At 40.3% G+C, this 24,598-nt stretch overlaps 1 protein-coding gene across 5 annotated transcripts in view; it reads left to right on the top strand.

The window, feature by feature from the left end:
• LOC132405358 (drebrin-like) overlaps nucleotides 1-24,598 on the top strand; it is a 190,145-nt gene that overhangs the window by 103,480 nt on the left and 62,067 nt on the right. For all 5 annotated transcript variants that reach the window (XM_059990104.1, XM_059990103.1, XM_059990107.1 and 2 more), the window contains one exon: nucleotides 15,088-15,143. In XM_059990104.1, the coding sequence (XP_059846087.1) occupies nucleotides 15,088-15,143 (56 nt within the window). The remainder of the gene's footprint in view (nucleotides 1-15,087; nucleotides 15,144-24,598) is intronic.

The following is a 24,598-nucleotide window of genomic DNA, read 5'->3' as shown; positions in this document are numbered from 1 at the left end:
AGTGATTTACCTGATGAGGGGGTGGCTACAGGGGTACTCTGCACTGGCTCCTAGACCCCTTTCCCCTTCCTGACTGTCACCCAGTTTCCTGTTTCCTGCATCTATCTATCACCCCCTCAGCCTCCCAAATGATCGGGTTTTTTTTATTATAAAAATTTTTTTATTGAAGTTTCAAATAGGTTACAGAAGGAAAAAAAATCTGTTAAAAAAAAAATTATCAACCCTTCCCCCTTCCCCTTAACCCCTCCCCCTTAACATATCCCTGTAGAAAGAGAAGAGAAAGAAAGAAAGAAAGAATGCATGGATATCGGAAGATCCCCACATGCTCCATGAAGTTCATAACAGCTTTAGTATATATATTTATTTTTTTCCCCAGATAACCAATAATTTTATCTTCGGAGCACTACTTGGTCTTGTTTTAAAATTCAACCTTTTTGGACAAATTTAAGAGTTTTACTGGAACAAATTATTGGAATACGACTTCCACATAATCCAACATTATTTTTACTAGGTGATATTGAAGGGATAAAATCGAAATCCAAATTGAATAAATATTAGAAAGAATTCATAAAAATTGCAATGGCAGGAGCCAAAAAGGCTATTGCAGTTACTTGGAAATCGGATTCATACTTAAGTATAGATCGTTGGAAGAATGAAATTTTTAGCTGCATTCCACTTGAAAAAATTACTTATAATTTAAGAGATAAATATGAAATATTTCTGAAAATTTGGCGCCCTTATTTACAAAAGATAGGATTAAATGATCTGGTGTTAATCCAGTTTCCACCCCATCTCCTTAATGCAGTTAGAAGCTGCAGCTGAGTGTATTCCTCTGAGTTGCGGTGGTCAGGGATGCTGGAGGTCTTCCTGCTTTCCTACACCCTGCAAGAGGAGCATTGCACTATCCTGCCTGACATCTACTGTCCTACCTGAGCAGATATAAAGAAGCTTTTCTTTCCTTTGCTTTCACGGAGTGATGCCTCTCTTTGCTGAAGCCTAGAAGAGCCCCGCTCTGACTACGTCCACTCAAACGGTGGCTGCTGCGATGATGGCTGCTATGCTTACCCCCGCCTTCCTTTAATTTGCTCTTACTAATCAATCCCAAATGCTGATTGGCCACTAATCGGAGCTCTATTACACTGCCACAACCCGCTCCTGCCTTTTATCCTCGGGCAGTGGACTTGATTGTCTCCAAACCTCTGATCGGATTGGCTGCTGGTCAAAGCTTCTGTCCTTTGAGAAATGTATATAGTAGTGGATGATTTGCAGTCTGGAGAGAACAAGAATAATCTCAAGGAAAGAGCTGTTATTGGGTAAAAAAGAACTGGCATTTTACAAAGAAGATGTATCACTGCACTGCTGAGAGAGGCCATTTGCCCCATCAGGTCCATTCGAGCTCTCAGCAGGTCAGTGCTCCCTTCAACTTTCCTGTAGCTACCCCTTCTTTGCCTCAAGCTGATCAACTCTCCTTTGATGCTTTTATAGACAATAGGTGCAGAAGTAGACCATTCGGCCCCTTGAGTCCGCACCGCCATTCTGAGATCTTGGCTGATCATCCACCATCAATACCCAGTCCCTGCCCTGTCCCCATATCCCTTGATTCCCCTATCTTTTACTGCTTACCTACAGTAGTCAAAGGGGTAAGTCACAGTAGCCACTTAACCTATTAGCCCATTAAACATGCAAACTCCATACTTCCATATACGGCACTAGAGGTTAAGGCCGTGTACAGTTTGCTTGAGTTGTGAAGCAGCAGCATTACCTGTTGTGCCACAAGGCACTCCTGGCGTGGATTCGATATGCTCTCTATTGTTGGTAACTTCACATTATCACTGGTCCTTATCTAAACAGGCATGTGTTTCTCATTGTTAAACATGGAATTATAAAAATTATCTTTTTTAAATTCCATTGCGCAGGCACAGATACGTGTGCTTTCTCTCCACCAGCATACGTGCACCCGAACAATGGAATTTACATGGTAAATGACACCTGAGTGGCAAACAAAACAAAAATTGTTGGAAACACTCATCAGATCATGCATAATCTATGGAAAGAGAAGACTTTGACTTCCTTGGATTCACACGTTCGTTGCCATTTTTGTTATCTGCGTTTCTTGGTTCGTATTTGTTCAGGGAGTAGATCGATTAAGTTTTATTCTAATTTCAATGGTACATTGACAGATAAATACAGATGTCTAAAGACAAGGCAAAATTCATTTCTTTTAATGTCAATGGGCTATTAAAGGTAGGGCTATTAGAGGTAGGGCTGGAGGAGATGCAGGCCTTGCTCTTGTCCAACAGATTCGAGGCTTTAACTCCCTGTGAGGGCAGGAGCGGGGACTGAGGGAGGATGAGCAACCTGCCCATAGCACCATGGAGTGGGGGGCCATTCCAGAGGGGGGAGTCAATAGAAATGTTGTAGTAATAGGGGACAGTATCGTCAGGGGGGTAGATAGGGTTCTCTGCAACCGAGAGCGAGAGTCCCGAAGGCTATGTTGCCTGCCTGGTGCCAGGGTTAAGGACATCTCTTCTGGGCTGGAGAGAAACTTGCAGTGGGAGGGCGAGGATCCAGTTGTCTTAGTACATGCCGGTACTAATGACATAGATAGAACAAGGAAGAAGGGTCTGTTACAGGAATATGAGCAGCTAGGGGTCAAATTAAAAAACAGAACCTCAAGGGTAATAATCTCTGGATTATTACCTGAGCCACGAGCAAATTTGGCTAGCTTAAATAAAATTAGGGAGTTAAACGTGTGGCTCAAAGACTGGTGTGGGAGAAGTGGGTTTTGCTTCTTGGGACACTGGCACCAGTACTGGGACAGGAGAGAACTGTTCCGGAGGGACGGGCTTCACCTGAACCGGGCTGGGGTTAGTGTCCTGGCAAATCATATAACTAGGGCTGCAGAGAGGTCTTTAAACTAACTAGTGGGGGGGAGGATTCTAGAGAGCAAATAATTAAAAAGACAATGGAGAAGGTAATGGATGTAGGTAAAAGTGGAGGAATATAAAAAGACAAAGTGTGTCAGGAGGGGAAAGAATGTACAGAGATAAGCATAAAGTTGTACAAAAGGAAAAGGTAGGAAATAAGTGTCAAACATATTTGAAAGTCCTTTAATTGAATGCACGTAGTATTAGGAATAAAGTTGATGAGTTGACGGTACAAATAATTACGTATGGTTATGATATTGTGGCAATTACAGAAACATGGCTGCAGGGTGACCAGGACTGGGAATTAAACATACAAGGGTATTCGACAATTAGGAGAGACAGGCAAAAAGGAAAAGGAGGTGGGGTGGCTATGTTAATAAAGCAAGAAATCACTGCAATAAAGCGAAATGATATTGGCTCAAAGGATCAGGATAACGAAACAATTTGGGTAGAAATAAGAAATAGTAAAGGGAAAAAAGCAGTGGTGGGAGTAGTCTATAGGCCTCCAAACAGCTGTAACTCAGTTGGTCGGAGCATAAATCAGGAAATAGTTGGGGCTTGTAATAAGGGAACAGCTATAATTATGGGGGATTTTAACTTTCATATTGACTAGACTAATCAAGTCTGACACGGCAGCCTTGAAGAAGAATTTATTGAGTGTATTCGGGATGGGTTCCTTGAACAATATGTTACCGAGCCGACAAGGGAGCAAGCAGTCTTAGATCTGGTCCTGTGTAATGAGACAGGACTAATAAAAAATGTCCTAGTAAAGGATCCCCTTGGAATGAGTGACCATAACATGGTCGAATTCCATATTCAATTAGAGGATGAGAGGGTTGGATCTCAAACAAGCTTAAATAAAGGAGACTATGATGGTATGAGAGCGGAATTGCTTAAGATGGATTGGGAAAATAGATTAAAGGGTAGATCGGTACTTGATCAGTGGTGTATATTTAAGGAGTTATTTTACAACTATCAAGAAAAATATATTCCACTGAAGAAAAAAGGGTGTAAAAGAAAATATAGTTATCCGTTGCTAAGTAAAGAAATAAAGCAAAGTATACGACTAAAAAGAAATTTATATGAGGTAGCTAAATCTAGTGGGAAGATTGAAGATCGAGAAGCTTTTAAAGATCAGCAGCAAATAACAAAAAGATTGATTAAGAAGGGGAAGATAGATTATGAAAGTAAATTGGCAAAAAAACATAAAAGCAGATAGTAAGAGTTTTTATAGTTACATAAAAAGAAAAAGGGTGGCTAAAGTAAATGTTGGTCTCATAGAAGATGAGTCCGGGAAATTAATCGTAGGGGACATGGAGATGGCGGAAATGCTGAACAAATATTTTGTATCAGTTTTTACAATAGAGGACACTCAAAATATCCCAACACTGGATAAACAGGGGGCTCTCGGGGGAGAGAAGCTAACTACGATTCAAATCACCAAGGAAATGGTACTTGATAAATTAATGGGACTGAAGGTGGATAAATCCCCTGGACCGGATGGCTTGCATCCTAGGATCTTAAGGGAAGTGGCGGTCGGGATTGTGGATGCATTAGTGATAATTTTTCAAAACTCGCTGGACTCAGCAATGGTCCTGGCAGATTGGAAAAATGCTAATGTAACTCCTTTATTTAAAAAGGGCAATAGACAGAAGGCTGGGAATTATAGGCCAGTTAGCCTAACATCTGTAGTTGACAAAATGTTGGAATCGGTAATTAAGGAAACAGTAACAGGGCATTTGGATAAACATAGCTTAATAGGACAAAGTCAGAATGGCTTTACAAAAGGGAAGTCATGTTTGACAAATTTGTTGGAGTTCTTTGAGGACGTAACATATAGGGTAGATAAAGGGGAACCAGTGGATGTGGTGTATTTGGACTTCCAAAAGGCATTTGACAAGGTGCCACACCAAAGATTATTACTTAAAGTAAAAAAATCATGGGATTGGGGATAATATTCTGGCATGGGTGGAGGATTGGCTTTCTAACAGAAAACAGAGAGTTGGGATAAATGGTTTATTCTCAGACTGGCAGTTGGGGACTAGTGGTGTTCTGCAGGGGTCGGTGTTGAGACCCCAACTCTTTACAATCTATATTAATGATTTGGAGAAAGAGACTAAGTGCAATGTATCGAAGTTTGCTGATGACACAAAGATGGGAGGGAGTGTAATGAGTGCGGAGGACATTGAAACCCTGCAGGGGGACATAGATAGGCTGAGTGATTGGGCAGACATTTGGCAGATGAAATATAATATTGACAAGTGTGAGGTCTTGCACTTTGGCAGGAAAAATAATACAGCAAGTTATTATCTAAATGGAGAGAAACTGGAAAGTGCTTCTGTGCAAAGGGATCTGGGGGTCCTGGTGCAGGAAACACAAAAAGCTAGTATGCAAGTGCAGCAGGTGATCAAGAAGGCCAATGGAATGCTGGCTTTTATTGCTAGGGGGATGGAGTATAAGAACAGGGAGGTCTTACTGCAGTTGTACCGGGTATTGGTGAGACCACACCTGGAGTACTGCGTGCAGTTCTGGTGTCCATATTTAAGAAAGGACATACTGGCTCTCGAGGCAGTGCAGAGAAGGTTCACTAGGTTAATTCCGGGGATGGGTGGGTTGATGTATGATGAGAGGTTGAGTAGATTGGGACTCTACTCATTGGAGTTCCGAAGAATGAGAGACGATCTTATTGAAACATATAAGATTGTGAAGGGGCTTGATCGGGTGGATGCAGGGAGAATGTTCCCAATGATGGGTGAAACTAGGACTAGGGGGCATAATCTTAAAATGCCATTCCAGGACTGAGATGAGGAGAAATTTCTTCACTCAGAGGGTAGTGGGGCTGTGGAATTTACTGCCCCAGAGAGCTGTGGAAGCTACTACACTCAATAAATTCAAAACGGAGATAGACATTTTCCTGGATAAAAATGGCATTAGGGGATACGGTGAGCAAGCAGGTAAGTGGACATGAGGCTAGGTTTAGATCAGCCATGTGATCTCCTGGACCAGTTTTCAATAGCCTGGATGGGTCGAAGAGGAATTTTCCAGATTTTTTCTCCTCAATTGGCAAATCGTTTTTTTATTTCCCCGGGTGATCACATGGGTTTGGGCGGGATGAATAATAAAATAAAATGGGCGGCATGGTGTCCTGTTGGTTGGCACTGTTGCCTTGTGGGATTCGGTGAAAATTAGAGTTAAGATTGGATCAGCATGATCTTGTTGAATGGCGGAGCAGGCTTGAGGGGCCAATTGGCCTACTCCTGCTCCTATCTCTTATGCTCTTATGTAAATCCAATCAAACCTAAGAGAATTTTATCCAATTTGGAACAATTTGATTCATACTGGGAAAAATGGTTTAACTAAATAATGCCTCATGGGCCTGACTTTATTCTCACAAATCAATGAATCTGTTGCAAAAAAAAAGATCACTCCCTACTTGTACATAGTTCTTTCCTTTTGCTTGTTTTTTCTCTCCACTCTTCTATAAGTGTATACCTCAGATAAATACTTTGTGGAGATTTGTGATATATATGATTATGTGATATATGTGTACAATGTCTGAAATACATCTTATGGAAATGTTTGTTTGATGATGAACTTCAATAAAAAAAATAAATTACAAATATTAACCCGATTTGTCTTTCCAAAGTTATTGCCTGACCTGCTTGCTGAGTGCTTCCAACATCTAACAACTTTTATTATTTAAGACTCACAATGTCTGTATTTATTCCCACTTGTCTGAAGCCTGCATTACTGTTAGATGAATGGAACTTTTAGCTGAGGGTTTGGAAATGCAGGATTAAGCTGGGACTCGCAAATCATTCAGGTCCAATATGATAGAGAATTTGTGCTTTCACCTTAGTGGTGAATTTGGGATTTCAGAGAACAATTGTGATGCAATTAACTGACTCTCAAATAATTTCAAAAAGGTACTTGGCTGAGCAAAGCTCTTAAATGAGTGTCACCTTATTTCCAGAATCAATGAATATATTCAAAACTTTAAAATCACACGATGTATAATTGTTTCTCTCTTGAATCATAAAGACCATCTTTCAGATGTGCATACTATTTAGAGTAATTTTTATGCGAAAATCTGCCTAATCAGAAATGGGATATTAAAGTGGTGGATGTTGTGGAAAGTAAAAGACCACCAGTCAGAATGGCTTCATTATCTAGTTTGCAGAAACAATTGTGATGTTTTCAATGCAAGCTTGCTGAATGATAGTTAACAATTGACAACTGATTGTTATTTTTTGATATATTACACAGTCATCACTATATATCACCTGGAGGATGTTGTATAGATTAGCTTTTAGAAATCAAGATTCAGATGCATGCCTTCATGTGATAGAACTATACATTCTGAATTGGATTCCACTGGCTTAAATTCTCACATTCCCGATGAACTACGGTAGATTCTGGTTAATTGGGACACATCAGGACCAGTATATTTTGGCCCAATTAAGCACCTGCCCCAATTAGCCAAAGGTTCATGGAAATAATGAAAAAGTTATAAAACAACAACAAACTACCATTAAACTGAGTAACCATTTATGTATTTAAATGAAATGAGATTGCTGCCTACTATCTTTGTACTCTAAAACTGTGTATTAGTTCCTACTAGTTATTGACAGAGGAATTCATCCAGTGTACACTGCCATGCTCTTTTGATTGACTATAAATGAACGAAATCTGTGCAGACACCCAGTGCAGATAATGGACTGATTGTATTCTTCAAACCACAAGCTTCCCTCCCCCCCCATCTTCTTACTCTGATTTCTCATCTTTTTTCCAATCCTGATGACGGGTCTCAGCTGAGACATGGACTGCTTATTCCCTTCCATCAATGCTGCCTGGTCTGCTAAGTTCCTCTAGCATTTGGTGTGTGTTGCCTTGGATTTCTTGTATCTGCAGATTTTCTCACAGCCTTCAAATATTCATTTTCGTTGTATTTTAATTCAAGCTGATCGTTAATTCCTTCAAGTTCTTCATAGTTCCTAACTTGCTGAGGTAGTGAAATTGTTTAATTTTCATTCCTGGCTGTTTCTAGCACCTCCAAGCCTGAATTCTTGAAGCTATGGTGAGCAAAAGGGTTCCAAATTGTCTTATGACTTATTTCTGGCCAACCATCAGTGAAAAAATCACTGCTTTTTGAACCTCTTAAAATTGGAACAGTAGCTGGCACGATGCGAACTGTAGTAGCTCTTTATATGTGATTCTGCAGTCAGCAGTACAATTAGGATTTAGCAATTAAACCTTGAGCATATTTTATGTAGAATTCTTGTAAACATGAAAAGAAGTTATAAAGTGGGAAGTGACGCAACTCAGGAACTGTGTTCCAATCCTTCAATGTTTTATATTTCATGGGGACATTATGCCCCAAACTCCACAGCCAACTGTGCTTTCAATGTTTCCATTTTTTCTTCAAGTTTTCAGGTACAGTACTCCTTTTACTCCTTTGTTTTCCTCTTAATTTAAGTGAAATTATTTTGGGTGGTGCTTAAGAATGCTCCTGTAAACTGAATTTCACTTGTCAATGGCTTAATGTTGCAACAAGGCCACACTCTGGTTGCAGGAGCAATACCATATATTTTGTGTGGGTAGCCTCCAACCTGATGGCATGAACATCGATTTCTCGAACTTCTGGTAATGCCCCCCCCCCCAACCATTCCTCATTCCCATTTTCCTCTCTCATCTCATCTCCTTAACTGCCCATCACCTCCCTGTGGTGCTCCTCCCGGTTACCTTTCTTTCATGGCCTTCAGTCTGCTATCAGATTCTTTCTCCAGCCCTGTATCTCTTTCACCAATCAACTTCCCATTTCTTTACTTCAGCCCTCCCGGTTTCATGTTTCTTCCTCACCTTCCCCCACTTTCTTACTCCGACTCCTCATCTTTTTTGTCCAGTCCTGATGAAGTGTCTCAGCCCGAAATGTTAACTGTACTCTTTCCATGGATGCTGCCTGGCCGGCTGATTTCCTTCAGCATTTTGTGTGTATGGCTTATAATCAGGCTGTTTTTGGGTGGCAGGGTGGTGATATGTCTCTACAAAGGACATGTAAGGTATTCTTCCCTCCACTATCCTGCAGGTCACTCTTGGGCAAGGTGTAACACCGTTTAGTCCCCCCCCCCACCTGATCAGGGTCACGTGAAGTCATGGGAGCAGCTGGTGCACACCACAAGTCCCAGTTATGTGACCACTGGTGCCAGGCTGACAATCTCTGAAAAATGTTGCAATTGGTTGGGGTCACCCATTTTGGAAAGACACCGCCTAGAAGAAGGCAATGGCAAGTCACTTCCAAAGAAAAATTTGCCAAGAACAGTCATGGTCCAAAGACCATGATCACCTACGTCACACAGCACAGCACACAATGATGATGATGATGTTTTTGACTTGCCATTTACTAGTTTTTTTACCATAGCATATATAATTTAGCTGCCTAATGATCTGTGAGAGTATATGCCTGAGTTTTGCCGGCATGGCTAATTTTCTGTCTGTGATAAAATGCTTCCCTATCAACTAGAGCCAAGCTTTGGCCTGTTCTCCCCCACTGCAACACTAATTCATCTTATGGGGACCTTCATGTTGTTTGGGCCTTCATGATGGTATTCAATGTTCTGATGGAATAATCTTGCTTTACTAGATAGGGTCAGTAGTTTTCTGCTTTCAATAGTTGGAATATCCTGGACCAGAACAAATGTGGTGAGCTAGTGGAGCTGCTGCCTCACTGCTCGAGCAGCCTGAGATCAATCCAGACCTCTGGCGTCCATGTGGAGTTTCTCTCTTCTCCCTGTCATAAGTGTGTTTCCTACGGGTTTCCAGTTTCATTCCACATTGCAAAATATGTTGCCCAGTAGTTTAATTGGTAATTGTAAACAGCCCCTACCATGTAGGAAAGCGGTGGAATCTGGAGAGAATTGATGTGAACAGGAGAAGAATAAATTAGGAATGGTACAGGTTTGTTGTAAATGGATGGTCAATTTTTATCTGTTTATTTATTTATCGTGATATAGTGTGGATAGGCCCTTCTGGCACTTCGAGCCGCACTGCCCAGCAAACCCCTCTAGCCTAATCACAGGAAAAATTACAATGATCAATTAACCTACCAACTGATTCCATGATACCATTAGGACCATGGAAGGAAACTGGAGCATGTTGTGAAAACCCATGTCGTGATGGGGAGAACGTACAAACCCCTTACTGGCAGTGGTGGGAATTGAACCCAGGTCACCTGTACTGTAAAGCATTGTGCTAACCATGCTACTGTGCCGTCCCACTAACAGCTGGTTAGTGTGGAGTTAGTAGGCAGAACAGCATTTTTTTTTGCACTATGGTCTAAATTGACTTTTCTGTTGAATACTTGAAATTAAAGAGGTGAAACAGTGCTTTGTGAAAAAAGACATCTTCTGTCTCTATATTACAATGAATGCTAATTTTATATCATTGTGTTGAAGGATGGAAATCTGATATCAAATCACATCAGCTTTGTGCACTTAGCTGACCCAAGAGATTGCTTTCATGAGTGTTGCTGACTGGAGCTTGGCTGCTTCTATAGTATCATTGGCCTCTTCTACTTCTGGATTCAATTGTGATAAAACAGAACCTTTGGCAGGGCAGTGTAAAGGAACACTTCTACAATGCGCATATATTTATTAATCAGATAAAGTCAATCTAAGCAGTAGTTTTATTAATTATTGATCATGTATATTTGATGCACCATCAATAACCCTCAGAGACGGGAGGTGAACGATAGGCTTTTATTAGCAGCAAAATGGAGCACAGCATCTCAGAGACTGAGGGAGGAGCAGTGCCTCCAATTGCCTTTATACAGGGGTCTGTGGGAGGAGCCACAGGAGCAGTCAGCAGAGGGGCGTGTCCAGACAGGTATACATAGTTTACCACAATATTTTTGTTTGCAGGGGAATAACAGAGTATGGTTATGTAACTGGACCAGCAGCCAGAACCTGCGTCATTAATTCATAGGATATTGACTCCCACCTTGGCAGTTTGTGAATATAAATTTAAATAATTAAATCTGGAGCTCTTTTCCCAATGATGATAACCAGGAAGCAGCTGGATTGTTGTAAAACTCCTTTCAGTTTACTAATATCCTTAAGGAAGGAAATCTGCTATCCTTACTTCTGGGCTGTATGCAACTCCACAGACACCAATGTTTTTGATTTGTTTTTGATTTCAAATCATCATTAGGTAAGAATAGACAATGAATAGTGGCATTACTGGAGATACCCACATTGCAAAACAATATTTTGTTTATTTTCTACCCTATGCCTATAGTCTAAAAAAATTGACCTTGCCGTTTGGCAATTTGCAGTAAGATTCACACCAAGCTAAGTATACTTTTCCTTCCTGACATTACTCCAGTTTTGTACCACCTCTTTCTGGTAACAGCTGACACCAGGAGCTCAATGTCAATGATAGTTTGGGTGTGAACCTGGGTTATGCTTCTCAATAGTATTGGAGACTAATTTGGAGGAGTTTCCTGGTTCTCAATAGAGTGTTTCTGTTGTAACAACAATCTTGCACTCAATGTCAGTAAGACCAAGGAACTGACTGTGGACTTGAAGAAGGGGAAGTTGAGGGAACACACACCACTCCTCATCAAGGGATGAGCAGTTCCAAGTTCCAGGGTGTCAACATCTCTGAACATCTATCCTGGGTTCAAAATATTGAACAATTACAAAGAAGATATGTCAATGGCTATACTCCATTAGGAGCTTGAGGAATCACCAAAGACACTCTCAGATTCCTACAGGTATACTATTCTAACTTGCTGCATCACCATCTAGTATGGAGAAGCCATTGCACTGCACAGGATTGGAAAAAAACTGCAGGAAGTTGTAAATGCAGCCAGCTCCATATGTTCATGAGTTTCCCCAGCGTCAGGGACACCTTCAAAAGGTGATGCCTCAAGAAGGCAGCATCCGTCACTAAGGACCCCCACCATCCAGGACACGCCCTTTTCTCATTGCTACTATCAAGGAGAAGGTACAGGAGCCTGAAGACACACACTCAATGATTCAGGAACAGCTTCTTCCCCTCCTCCATCAGATTTCTGAATGGACATTGAAGTCGGAAACACTGCCTCAGTATTTTCCCTCTCTTTTTGCACTACTTATTTAATAAAGACTATAAATTACAATAAGTACTAATTATAAAAAATGAAAGTTAAATTAAATAGTATTTGATTGGAGTTTTCATTGTATTTCTTCTGCTTTTCATGTGGGTTACAATGACACAGCAGATAAAGTCATGTCACCGCTGAAGGAATTGAGTATGAACCTGCCCATGTGGAGCTTGTACATTCTCTGTGTGCTCTGCTACCTCCTGAGAGGTTTCTTTCCATATCTTAAAAATGAATCGCCTGGCTGTTTCAAATGAACTCTTTGTGCAGGTGGGTAGCAAAAGAATTGGAGGTGGGGGGTAAGTGTGTGATAAAGAATTGGTATTAGTGATATTCAAGAGCGAAATGGGGCTCGCAGAAATGCTTTGCTGGGAGCTGGCATGGTCCCAATCGACTGAATAATCTTTTGTGTTGTAATAAGTGAGAATATCTGCTGTCTTACAACTTGCTTCTGAATGCCTCAATTATCCTGCCATATTTACCTCCAGCATTGCTGAGTGGCTGTCTTTCTGTGCCTTGCTCAGGGAGTCTATCTTGAAAGTGTGAAGACAAAGAAGGTCGCAGGCACTGTAATCTGGAATGAAGCCAGAATGCTACAGAATCTCAACATGTCAAGCAGATGCTGCTTGACCTGCTGAGCTCTTCCAGTGCTATGCTGTTATTCTACCTGAAAGCAATGCTAATACAAATGGAATCATTCTGACAAGGGCAACTATATGATTAGCAATGCAATTTTCTGGGATCTGATCTTGCGGAAGGTATTCCACAATGCTGTACTAATGGTGCATGGTGCCAAGATTCTAGCCAAGGTAAATCAAACTTTGGAAGTATAGTTAGCATACATTCAGTATAAGTGAGGTATCGTCAAATTTTCATTTGACATCCTAGAAAAGATACCAATTCAACTGCGACTAGACGCTTTCTTTTATTTTTACTGCAGTACAAACTCATCTACTGGTAATCCTCACTTATTCTAAGGCTTCCTGGAAGAGGTTTTTTAAGAGCACCAGCTACTACTCCTGAGAAAGACTAAGGAGACTATAAGTAGCCTATCTAGCTCTGCATTACTTACCGTTCTTAAAAATTCTGAGAGCACTGTAAAAGGTAAACATAAACAGGTTATATAACCTGGATTCTGAATGTAAAATTAGAATATACAATACAAAATTGGCAAATTCCCAAGAATAAAAGTTGCCTTTTCCTTTCCACAGAACAATAGATTACAGCCACTGCCTGTAAGGAGTTTGCACGTTCTCCTTGTGACTGCATGAGTTTCCTCTGGGTGCTCTGCTTTCCTCCCACAGTCCAAAGACATACTGGTTGGTTGGTTAATTGGTCATAGTAAATTGTCCTGTGATTATGTGAAGGTTAAATCAGGGGTTAATGGGCCAGAGGGCCTATTCCACACTGTATCGCAATAAGTAAATAAATGGACTTGCAAGTATTTGCTCCTGCTTTTTGATTAAATGTTAAACAAACTGAATAATTACGTGATTAGGAACAGGATGAAAGATGGTAATTATAAGCACAAAGTGAAATGATAAAACAAGCGATAGACTGCAATAATTCTTCAGCAGCTGATGCAATCAATGGTAATGTCAAATATTGCCAAATGTTTAGTCAATCGTAATTGAGGTTGGATGGATACTCTGGAGTTTCACTGAATGATCCTGGAAGAGACTTGATAGAAAATTCTTCCAGGAAATTAAACAAATTAAACCCAGATTTCCCATCTCTTGGTCTTCATTTCTTAAACCCCTTTATGTTCATTGACTGCATGGCCTTGGATCAAAGACTTGTTATTTGATATAACCCAGATCATTCCCACTTCTCCCCTTCCAAAGTTTGGTGAAAGTCTCTTCATCATTTACTGAATTCAACAGTACAATCTTTTCTTTCTATATCTTTGGTTCTCTGATTATTTCATGAAATGTTTTGAGATGTTTGATTTCACGAAGGCTTTAAAATTTAAAATAACGTTATTGTTTTATCCTTGTTGTTCGTTGCACAGTACCTAAAACTAATAGACCAGTTCACGCTCTGTCCGCCAGAGAAAGCAGGATCTCCCAGTGCCCACACATTTTAATTCCATGGCCCATTCCCATTCCGATATGGCGGCCTCTACTGTCAAGTTGAAGCCACACTCGAGGTTGGAGGAACAACACCTTGTATTCCATCTGGGTAGCTTCCAACCTGATGGCATAAGCATTGATTTCTCTAACTTCCATTAATGCCCCTTCTCCCCTTCTTACCCCATCCCTTATTTATCTATCTACCTACCTATTTATTTGTTTGTTTGTTATTTCCCTTTTTTATTCTCCTCTCTCCCTCTCACAATCACTCTTTGCCTGCTCTCCATCTTCCTCTGCTGCTCCCCTCCTCCTTTCTTTCTCCTAGACCTCCCGTCCCATGCTTCTCTCCCTTCTCTAGCCTTGTATCCCTTTTGCCAATCAACTTTCCAGCTCTTAGCTTCATCCCTCCCCCTCCTGTCTTCTATCATTTCAGATCTCCCACTCCCCCTCCCTCTTTCAAATCTCTTACAATCTCTTCTTTCAGTTAGTCCTGACGAAGAGTCTCGGCCTGAAACGTCGACAGTACTTCTCCCTATAGATGCTGCCTGGCCTGCTGTGTTCCATCAGCATTTTGTGTGTGTTGCTTGAATTTCCAGCATCTGTAGATTTTCTCATGTTCCAGTTCATGTTCAAAGCTTTCGGATATTTGAGTTTATTTGAGCATCAATATGAAACAGTTGCACATCAGATTGAACTTTCACTGGTTTGAAAGCCTTGGCTTCAATCAAAACATTTTGTTCTTAATCTATTTCCTCTGCCTTTATCTTTGAAAAACAACAGATCAGAGAATTTGGAACAAAGTGTTAGAAGAACATTTGTAAAGAGCACATGGTGTTGATTTGTCAGTAACTTATTGCACCAAATTTTATAATTATTCTTTGATTTGAATGGGCTCCATGTATTGAGATGGCAAAGCTGATTAAGTGGTCTGAATTCTTTTTCTTCACAGGGCCCTGTACACTTATGAAGATAACACTGACAACCTGAAATTAGCGGATTCAGGAGGTATGTGACTAATGTAGGCTAGATTTATGCCTCTTGTTAACATTAGACTATTCCAACTGGATTTGATCCAGACTTGCCATCATTTGTAAGTTAAAATTGCAGTATAGTCTGCAGTAAAGCAATTAATAACACTCTTGTAAAGAACTGTGTGCCTGCCTAATCTACAGAAGGCTTCAAGCACTTGCACTCCATGAATTCCTGCTATTGATCTGCAGAAGATGTAGATAATGACAGTCTTGAAATAATCTACACCTTTAATTTCAAGCTGTTGCATTGCTGAGATGCGTGATGCATTGGCAGATAGGTAATTTTAAGAGTCCATAATCTTCTAACATCCTTTTTAATGCATCAGTGTTTTGTTATATGTCATTTTGTCCACAGATGAACTCAACACGTAGATGGTTAAATAAAGTAGGAATATGGAAAAAGGTAGATTAGGTGAGCATATGTGATGAAGAGTACCTCTCACATGGGAAAATAATGCTAACAGTGTAGTTTCTTTACTGTACTTCCACAATTTGATGTCAGCAGTTTCATAGTTATAAATAATCTGCTTTTTAAAAAAAGAAAATCAATTAATTCTTCTACACTGAATGTTACATTGCCTGAGGTGTATTTTCTAGTCTTTAACAGATTCAGCATTCTTTATACCAGGAAAATATTTTTAGCCTTGGACAAGTCCCTTGAATGCCCTGAGAGGTGAGGTCATAAAGTTTGTGGCCACTTTTGCAAACTTGAAAGCAGTGAAGCTCAGTAAAGTACTCGAACTGTCCATTCTTTCAAAAGAGAATAGCGAGGAAATTTGATAGTACTGAAATGAGTGTCAATCAATTGCAGTGAAGAAGTGAGAGTTCCAAAGGTTAGAATGTGGAGAGGTAAGTTAGCATGAGAAATGTAGAAGAGGTTTATGTTTGATGAAAATAAGGGTATTCATTGTTTCTTCAAAAAAGAAAAAAGCAAAATACAGGGCATAAACAGAGGGGAAAAATAATTACAAACAGATGTGATATTAGCTCAGTTCAAAATTCAAAGTAAATTTATTACTGTATCAAAGTACATGTATGTTACCTTATATAATACTGAGATTTGTTTTCTTGTGGGCATACTCAGTAAATCCAAGAAACAATAGAATCAATGAAAGACTGCATCCAACAGGACAGAAGCAGCCAATGTGCAAAAGACAATAACCTGCGCAAATACAAAAGAAGAAATAATAAATAAATAAATAATAAACATTGAGATCATGTTATCAAAGCTGAGTCCATAGGTTGTGGGAACAGTTCAGTAATGGGGCGAATTAAGTTATTTCTTCTAGTTCAAGAGCCTGATGGTTGAGGCGTAATAACTATTCCAAACCCTGTGGTGTGGGTCGCCAGCATCCTGTACCACTTCCTGATGGCAGCAGTGACAAAAAAAGCATGATCTCGGTGGTGGGGGTCCTTGGTGATGGACACTGCTTTCCTGCCACAGTGCTCTGTGTAGATGTGCTCTACCTGTGATACGTTGGGCCATTTCCACTACTTTTTGTAGGACTTTTCCACCCAAAGGCATTGGTGTTTTCATACCAGGCTGTGATGTACCAGTCTAGCCACTTTACATCTTAATGACTTCGTTCTGAATTACTTTCACAGTGATAGTCCACAGACTCGGAGTTAATTCAGGAGGACATTTGTATTTTCAATAATAAGTAAATCAAATATTTTTTATTCTTTTGCATTTAATGTTCATTTATATAGCACTTATAAATGTTCCAGGGCAAATCGTGGCAGCATTTCAATCAGAAATATTGATGTTTTGACATAAGGATAAATTACAGCATTCGAAGCCTGGAGTGGAAATTTCAGAGATTGGTATATAGCAATGATGACTGAGTAAATATGGGGATGCTGGAGAGACAAGAACTGAAGGGATGTAGATTTCTTGAGATTACAGAGCTAGTGGAAATTGTAGACCCAGGGAGGGCAAAATCAGGAATCAATTTTATAAACAAGAATGAATATTTAACTATTGCACTGTTTTGCCAGGATCCAGTGTGGTTTATAATAGAAAGGTTTCAGAGTGAACAGAGCTTGGAATGAATAAGTGTTTGGGCATCAGAATCAAGAGCTCTAAAGGTACAGATCCATAAGTTAAAATTTCAGCTACAAACAGCCAAAGATGAGGTAATCTTACAGAGGAGAAAAGTGTAGATCACGCTTTTGGCTTCAGTACAAGGTCTGGAATACATTTTAGGCCAAATATGATATAGGGAATGTGAACAGATGGGTGCAGGTTCAGACATTTGCCATGGAAAGGGATGGGCATTTGAAAGAAGAAAATTTCTAAACATGAGCAAGTCTGCAGATGCTGGAAACCCAAAGCAACACACACACAAAATGCTAGAAGGACTCAGCAGGCCAGGTAGCTTCCATGGAAATGAATAAACAGTCGAGGTTTTGGGCCGAGACACTTCGTAGGACTCTGTTGCAAAGGGAGTGCCTGGTCCTACTGAGTTCATCCAGCATTTTGATTGTGTGTTACTAATGTTTCATGGCAGCTGCTTTTCATAAAATAGGAATGGAACTGGGCAAGTATGGTGCCATCCAACTTGAAAGATGTCATATTTTCCATTTAATTATTCTTTATTGTGAATGCCTTAGATTTTAAGTAGATGTGCCAATCTTCTGTTCTTTGTTAACTTGGGTCTCATTCTTGTGCCTTTTATTCTGCCAATAATTGTTGTTTTCCATAATGGCGTTGAATTGTCCCTTTTTTTGGAAGGGAGTAGATGTCTGCTTTTAAATCATCAATTACACCTGACTGCCTTTCTGCTGCCTAAGAATGGTAGATTTGCAACTTGGATGCAAGACTCAGACATGCCTAAGATGGCTTCATTACCTTTTACCTTTTCACTTAGTTCCAATTTTTCAAGCTAATCACTTTGTATCTGCAACAAGACAAATTTATTGTTACACTGAATACAGTTTATTGCCTGTAAATGTCATTAAACATAGCATTTCAAAGGCTGGATTTATCATGTAATTATAAAATTAAGATTAATTGCTTTACAAAACAACAAATTAATTGGTGTCTTCTATCTGAGGCAAGTATAGTAAGGCTAACTTGATTGCAATAGAATTATTGCAAAACAGAAGGAGGGTATTTGACGTATCAAGCCCTTGGTAAGAAAATCCAAACACTCCCATTTCCTGAAGGAAGATCTCAGCCCCAAATGCCAGCTGTTTGTATGTTTCCATGACCTGCTGTGTTCTTCCCGCATTTTGTGTATGTTCTTTTGGGTTTCCAGCATCTTGTATTCCTGTTCCCTAACCTTTTTCCCTCATCACCCAATAATACCTCTATATTCAGTTTCCCCTGGGAAGCTGGAATTCTGTTGACACAGTGAATACAGTTCATAACTGCAAACAGCGTGAAAAGATGTCTCCCTTCCCCATCTCACTTGGTTCTCTTTCTGGTTAACATTAAACTGCATCCTCTGATTCTGGACTCACCTACCAATGGAGACAACTTCTCTTTGTTCTCTATCTTTAGAGTTGTTAATTTGCACTCCTTAAAAAATGCTTCTCAACATGAAAGTGCCCATCTTCTCTAATCTATCCATGTAACCGAAGCCTGTCATTCCTCAGTCCTACTGCTGTGAAATTGAATCCATTAGTACTGTCATAATGCCCATGCCTGGCCTCTGTTCTCTTCTTTGCTCTACAATCCTGTCCATTTATGGTCTTGTGTCCTTTTTTTAATCTCTGAATCCCCTTGGCTTTTACAGTATTTTGCCTGATCTTCACTTCACACATCATTTAATCCTTTCTATTCCTACTCTTTTCTCATCTACTGAGGTGTTGTCCTATATTTACCCCAGGTAGTTTTGTATCTACAAGGTCCCAAAATCATTCTTTCCACTTCACCAGATTTTGTTTCCACTTTCAGTGAAATGAATCTGCCCTTTTTCCAAGTGTGTATTTTTACTTGCAGTTGCACGATGTTACTTTTCATTCTGAAATAAACCTGATAATGATACATAATCATTATTCACACAGTCATACCTGCTCCACTTAAGCCATCTTGTATCTCGGAACTAATGCAGCAGTGCCACCGTTTATTGATTGTTTTACCCTCTCCATTAGCACGCCTGGCTTGCTGGCCTGCTGATGCAGCCCTGGACTTGAACAATTAAGAGTGCACAAAGGTCCATTAAATACCCTTGACATGAGATTAAGAGGTAACATTTCGCAATTCTCTTTAGCTTTCATTTTACGTTTTCTGCCTTTTTTCCCAGAATGCCAACCGACTTTAAATGTGTTTCCAAGTTTTACATCATCTGCAGATTTTGATTTTTTGTTTCATGTATCTATGCCCAAATATTAGTCATTGGCTATGATACTGATACCTGGCGAATGCCCCTATGCTGCTGTCAATAATTAGCTGCTCACCTCTCCTCCCTGTTTCCCTCTCTTGAGCAACCTTACTATTGACATTGCCTCTGCCCCTGTTGTTCCATGGGCTTAAATTTTACTCAAAAATTTGCCATCTAACCTTACCAAGCAACATTTTTTAAAGCCCACATTTCCGGATTCATTCCTTTGTTACTTCATCAATAAAATTCAATCAAGGTGGTGAATCAAAGCTTTTAGCAAAATAGCAGTGTTTTGCTTGCATTGGTCAATGCATGTCCAAATGACTGTTCATTTACTTGCTGCCCATTGTGCCACTGGTGTTTAGGACAACAATGAAGGTCCTCCATCTCTGGCTGTGTTCATGGCTTCCTTCATCGTGTCAGTAGCTCTGTTTTCAGTACTGTCAGTCATGCAAGTCCGGCTAGAGACTCAGGAATACCATCAAACTTGGATGCAAAAGGATTCTTCATTGCTCTTCCTGTAACAATTTTGTTTTACCTGTCAGGATTGTTAGGACTGAGCTGAACCCCCAAACCTGGAGGACCAGTAGACCACTGTTAGTCTGTCCTATATCCTTTGATCTGTTTTGCATGAGTGACCCTACCAAGAGCTAAAGTGTAAAGCCCTGACTCCAGCCATTGGGTCACTGAGGCACGTAAGCCTGCACCACGACAAAGTTGTGGCCCTCTTGGAGGACAATTAATTTAGTTCTATATCATTTCTTATTCCTGCTCCATCACTGAAGTTAATGATGGGCCAGTAGCTAAGGTGTTTATATTACTTTCTTGATTCTACAAAGTTGGAACATTTGTAGTTTTCAGAATCAGTATCAGGTTTATTATCGCCAGCATGTGTTGTGAAATTTGTTAACTTCACAGCAGCAGTTCAGTGCAATAGCAGCAGATCCTTATCATCATCCCTGTGTCCAAATACTGGAGAATAATGTGCAGGTTTGCACTCTTGGTTCACTGAGCAATCTAGCATGCATTCCATCTGGCTTTGGCAAAGATTTTCAGTACCACCTTTCTATTAAGTTTTGCTCCATCCATCCATTTTTGCAGCTCTCTGCATCCTTTTTTTAAAATTATGAATTCAGTAGCATCTTACTTTGTGCAGTTAGATGGAAAGAACTGGATATAAGATGTTTTTAGAACCTCTTTTTGTTGTTGTCATTTTTCATTCTTCCTTTGATTGCCCTTTATTTAAGCTTTCATGTATTCTCATCCAGATATTGGTAATATTGCCCTTAATGTTTGTTTCATCTCACACTTGATCTCTTTTGTCACAAAGATGCACTAGCCATGTCTCGTTCCCTCTTGAAAAATGCACCCTGAATAATTTGCTTTATAAATTATTGAAAATGATGGCCAAAACAAGAATGCAATTTTTACAAAAAACGTTGGTGGGATCAGGAATTTTGTAAAGGGTATCGTGCATTAATCCAAGGAATTACATTGGGCAGTCTCCAAGAAACAAGCTGATTACTAAGTCCGGTTATAAGGTAAAGATCTGTAAGCCTTGGAGAGGGTGCAGAAAAGATTTGCTGAAATATTCCTCAAGGTCAGAGACTGCCATTATGCATTCAAACTTGTTCTTGGAGCAGAGGAAGGTGCGCAAGTATCTTGATACAAGTAATCAAAGTCATCAAGCATCCAGACAGAGTAAATAAAGAGAGACTGCTTCTATTAGGACAAGGTTGAAACCCAAAACCCTATCAAAAGAAACAGCAGTGACAGAGAGAAAGCTTTTTTTGCATGGTGAGTGAACATGATTTGGAATACAGTGCAAAACTGTATTAAGAAAATAAATTCAGCTATCGCTTTTGGAAAGAAATTGGTTATGTGCTTGAGGGCAGAAAATTGCATGGCTTTGAGAAAGATATGAAGAATGGGAATAACCAGATTGTTCCTGCAGTGAGTGAATAAATTCCTGGTGGGCCAAAAGGTTTTTGTTATTCTTGTTGCCTTCCTGAATCAATTTCCCAACCCTTTGAAATCCACCATTGTCCACTTAAATACTTTACTCTGCATTTCTCCTGCACCCTTCCTCTTTGTAGATTCTAGACGAAACCTCTTATCCACTTCTTCAAAGTGCACCATGGCCTTGCCCTCTACATCTCTGAAAGCTCTTCCAGGCCTACGTATGAGAATCTGATCCCCCATCCTGCTTCATCATTAGCAAGTTTGACTTTGGTCATCTGCAATTCCTTTCCTAAACACTTCAACTTCATCTTTTATAGTCGGCTGCTTCAAAGTTTCCCCCTCAAAAATGTAATAAACTTTCAAATACACCCTTTGGCAGCATGGCAACGAATTGTGCCAAATTCTGTTCTTTGAATCACCTGGAAATGTACTGCCGTTTAATTGCAAGCTACTATTAAAAAGAAAATGCTGTCCAGGCACACAACTAACATTAATAAAGTAACATTTTGAGAGTTTCTTTCAGGCTCGGTGATTTATGTGACTCTGAACTGATTTCTACAGGAATGTAATCTAGTCTGATGTACACCATCTGCCATGAAAGTCCAAGCTGTCAAACAGCATCTCACACTGACTTCAGTTTGTATTTTGAGCACAGTCCCTCTCTTTCCTACCAGCCTCCTAATGCTGTCGACACAACCTCAATCTCAGTAGCGTGGCGAGAAAACAATTTTGTGCAACAGAGAGGATTTATTCTGTTAGATTAATGTAATTTTAGAAGGCAATGGTTGTTCTTTTAAGACGGGCGCTAAACTGCTGTGTTTCTTGGAAGCCTTTAAAGTAACACTCTTTGATCTATACTTCAATTAGCACTCCACAGGCTATTTTATGTGACCGGTTGAAATGTAAATAGCCTTCAACACATTGTTTTAAAATGTTTTCAGTATTTGTCTGTGGTCCTTAGTCAGTTGAAACTGAATTGCAAACTCATTTTGCTGTGTGGATGCCTGAGTCTGTATTGCTGAATGTATGATCTAATATTTCTGGTATTGTTGCCCGGAGGTGCATTTAGCAAGAATAAATTATCTGTCTGAAATACTGAGCTCTTTGATCTCAAGCTAGCTGAGCAAGTGAAGTTCCATTGAAAGAGAACTTTATTTGGACTGTTTGCTGCTGGCACAATTAGCGTAGTAACAGAAATCAGGAAGACATTTTGTTTAAGCACGGGGAGAAGATCATTGACATTGTTTTGCAGGTCCAAGCCAGCACTGGCAAACTTGCTGATCAATGGCAAGTGACATTCTTCCCTAGACGATGTACATTACCAATAAGTGAGATTATAAACCAATTGTTACTGACGTTCGATAGGAATACCGTCACAAACTGTACCATCAAAGCATTGGGAGTCAGAATTAAGCAGAAAGTTAACTGCGCCAGGCAGATCAGAGCACGGCTATCTTGTACCGTTGACTCAGTTTCAGCATCCTAAAGTTTTTTTTTAAATCAAACAAGAAGGCATAAATTAAGGGTTGATTATTTCCTACTTCTCTGGATAAGTGCAGTTGCAACTAGAATGAAGTCCTTGCATTAGCTTGCCCCAATCCCATTGATCATTCATTCCTTCCACCATTGGAATGTGGCTGAATTGTAGACAACCTTCTAAGTGTGCCGCAATTACATACCATTGCTACTCTGGTAACTCCAAATCCTGCAGCCTTTATCACCAAGAAGCACAAAGGCAGCATGCAAATATTGTTCTCCAAGTGTTTTTGACATTCTGTGAGCCACAGTCCCCTAGAAGAAATTGGATTGTGTAGCGGGAGAGAGAGAGAGAGTTCAAGTAAAGTGAGCAGGGGCAGGTCAGGTCACTTGGATTGCATTGCTTGAGAATGCATTCAAAAGAAGTGAGCGGAGTAGTTGGGGCATTCTGCATTCCACAGTTCCCGAGGAGGGGTTTGGTTATGTACAATTAGGCACTTGGCAAGGGCCAGTAAAAAGTAAGTTAGGTTTAAGTGGAATGGCCATTGTGGGAGTGGCCATTATGTGAGTGGGCCAGTGTAAGAGTGGGGATTTCAAGCTTTAGCTCCGGGAGGCTTCAGTGAGGACAAGGGAAATCTGTAAGTAGATTTATTTTTTGTCATTTAATTTTTCTTTCCCTCTTTCTTGCACAGTTAGAGCAGTGGGGATGCCAGGCAGGATAATGGAATGCTCCTCCTGTAGGGTCTGGGAAGGTAGGGAGATCTACAGTGTCTATGAAAGACTACAGCTGCAAGAAGTGGATGGTGTTAGAAAACGTGTTAAGGAACTGGATGAACTCCAGATCATTCAGGAGGCTGAGGGGTTAATTGAAAGGACATGCAAGGAGGTACTTACACCCAGGGTGTGGGTCGCTAGTAACTAGTTGATTGTCAGGAGAGAGAAAGCAGATAGACATCCATTGCAGAGTACCCCTGTGGCTGTTCCATTCATCGACAGGTATATCACTTTGATACTGTTGGGTGGGGGAGAGAGGAAAGACTGAGCAAAGGAAAGTCATGGTGGTCCAGTCTCTGGCACTGAGTCTGGCTCTGTGACTCAAAGGGAAGGGGTAACAAGAGCCAAACTGTAGTGATAGGGGAACAAAAAGGATGTTCTGTGGATGAGAATATGATTTCCAGATAGTATGTTGCCCACAGGTGCCCGAGTCACGGACATTAGGGATTGAGTCCACAGCATTCTTAATTCAAGGGTGAGCAACTAGAAGTCATGGTCCACGTCGGTACCAATGACATGGGTAGGAAGGGTGACGAAGTCCTGTAAAGTGAGTTTGGGGAGTTAGGTGCTAAGTTAATGGACAAGGCCTTAAGAGTTGTGATCTCAGGATTGCTACCTGTGTCATGTGTCAGTGAGGCCAGAAATAGTAAAACCATACAGTTTAATATGTGGCAAAGGAGATGGTGCAGGAGGGAGGACTTAAGAATTTTGGATAGTTGGACTTTATTCCAGGGAAGGTAAGACCTGTACAGAATGGATAGTTTGTACCTGAACTGGAGGGAGACTAATATGCTTGCAGACTGTTTTCTAGGGTTATGGAGACATTGGGGTTTAAACTAGACTTGCAGAGGGATGGGAGTCAAGGTGCCAGTGCAGATAGTGGAGTGGT

Source organism: Hypanus sabinus, chromosome 15 (genome assembly GCF_030144855.1).
Source record: "Hypanus sabinus isolate sHypSab1 chromosome 15, sHypSab1.hap1, whole genome shotgun sequence".
NCBI lineage: Eukaryota > Metazoa > Chordata > Chondrichthyes > Myliobatiformes > Dasyatidae > Hypanus > Hypanus sabinus.
Note: the sequence above shows the minus strand (reverse complement) of the source record. Positions and strands in the feature narration are given on the sequence as shown.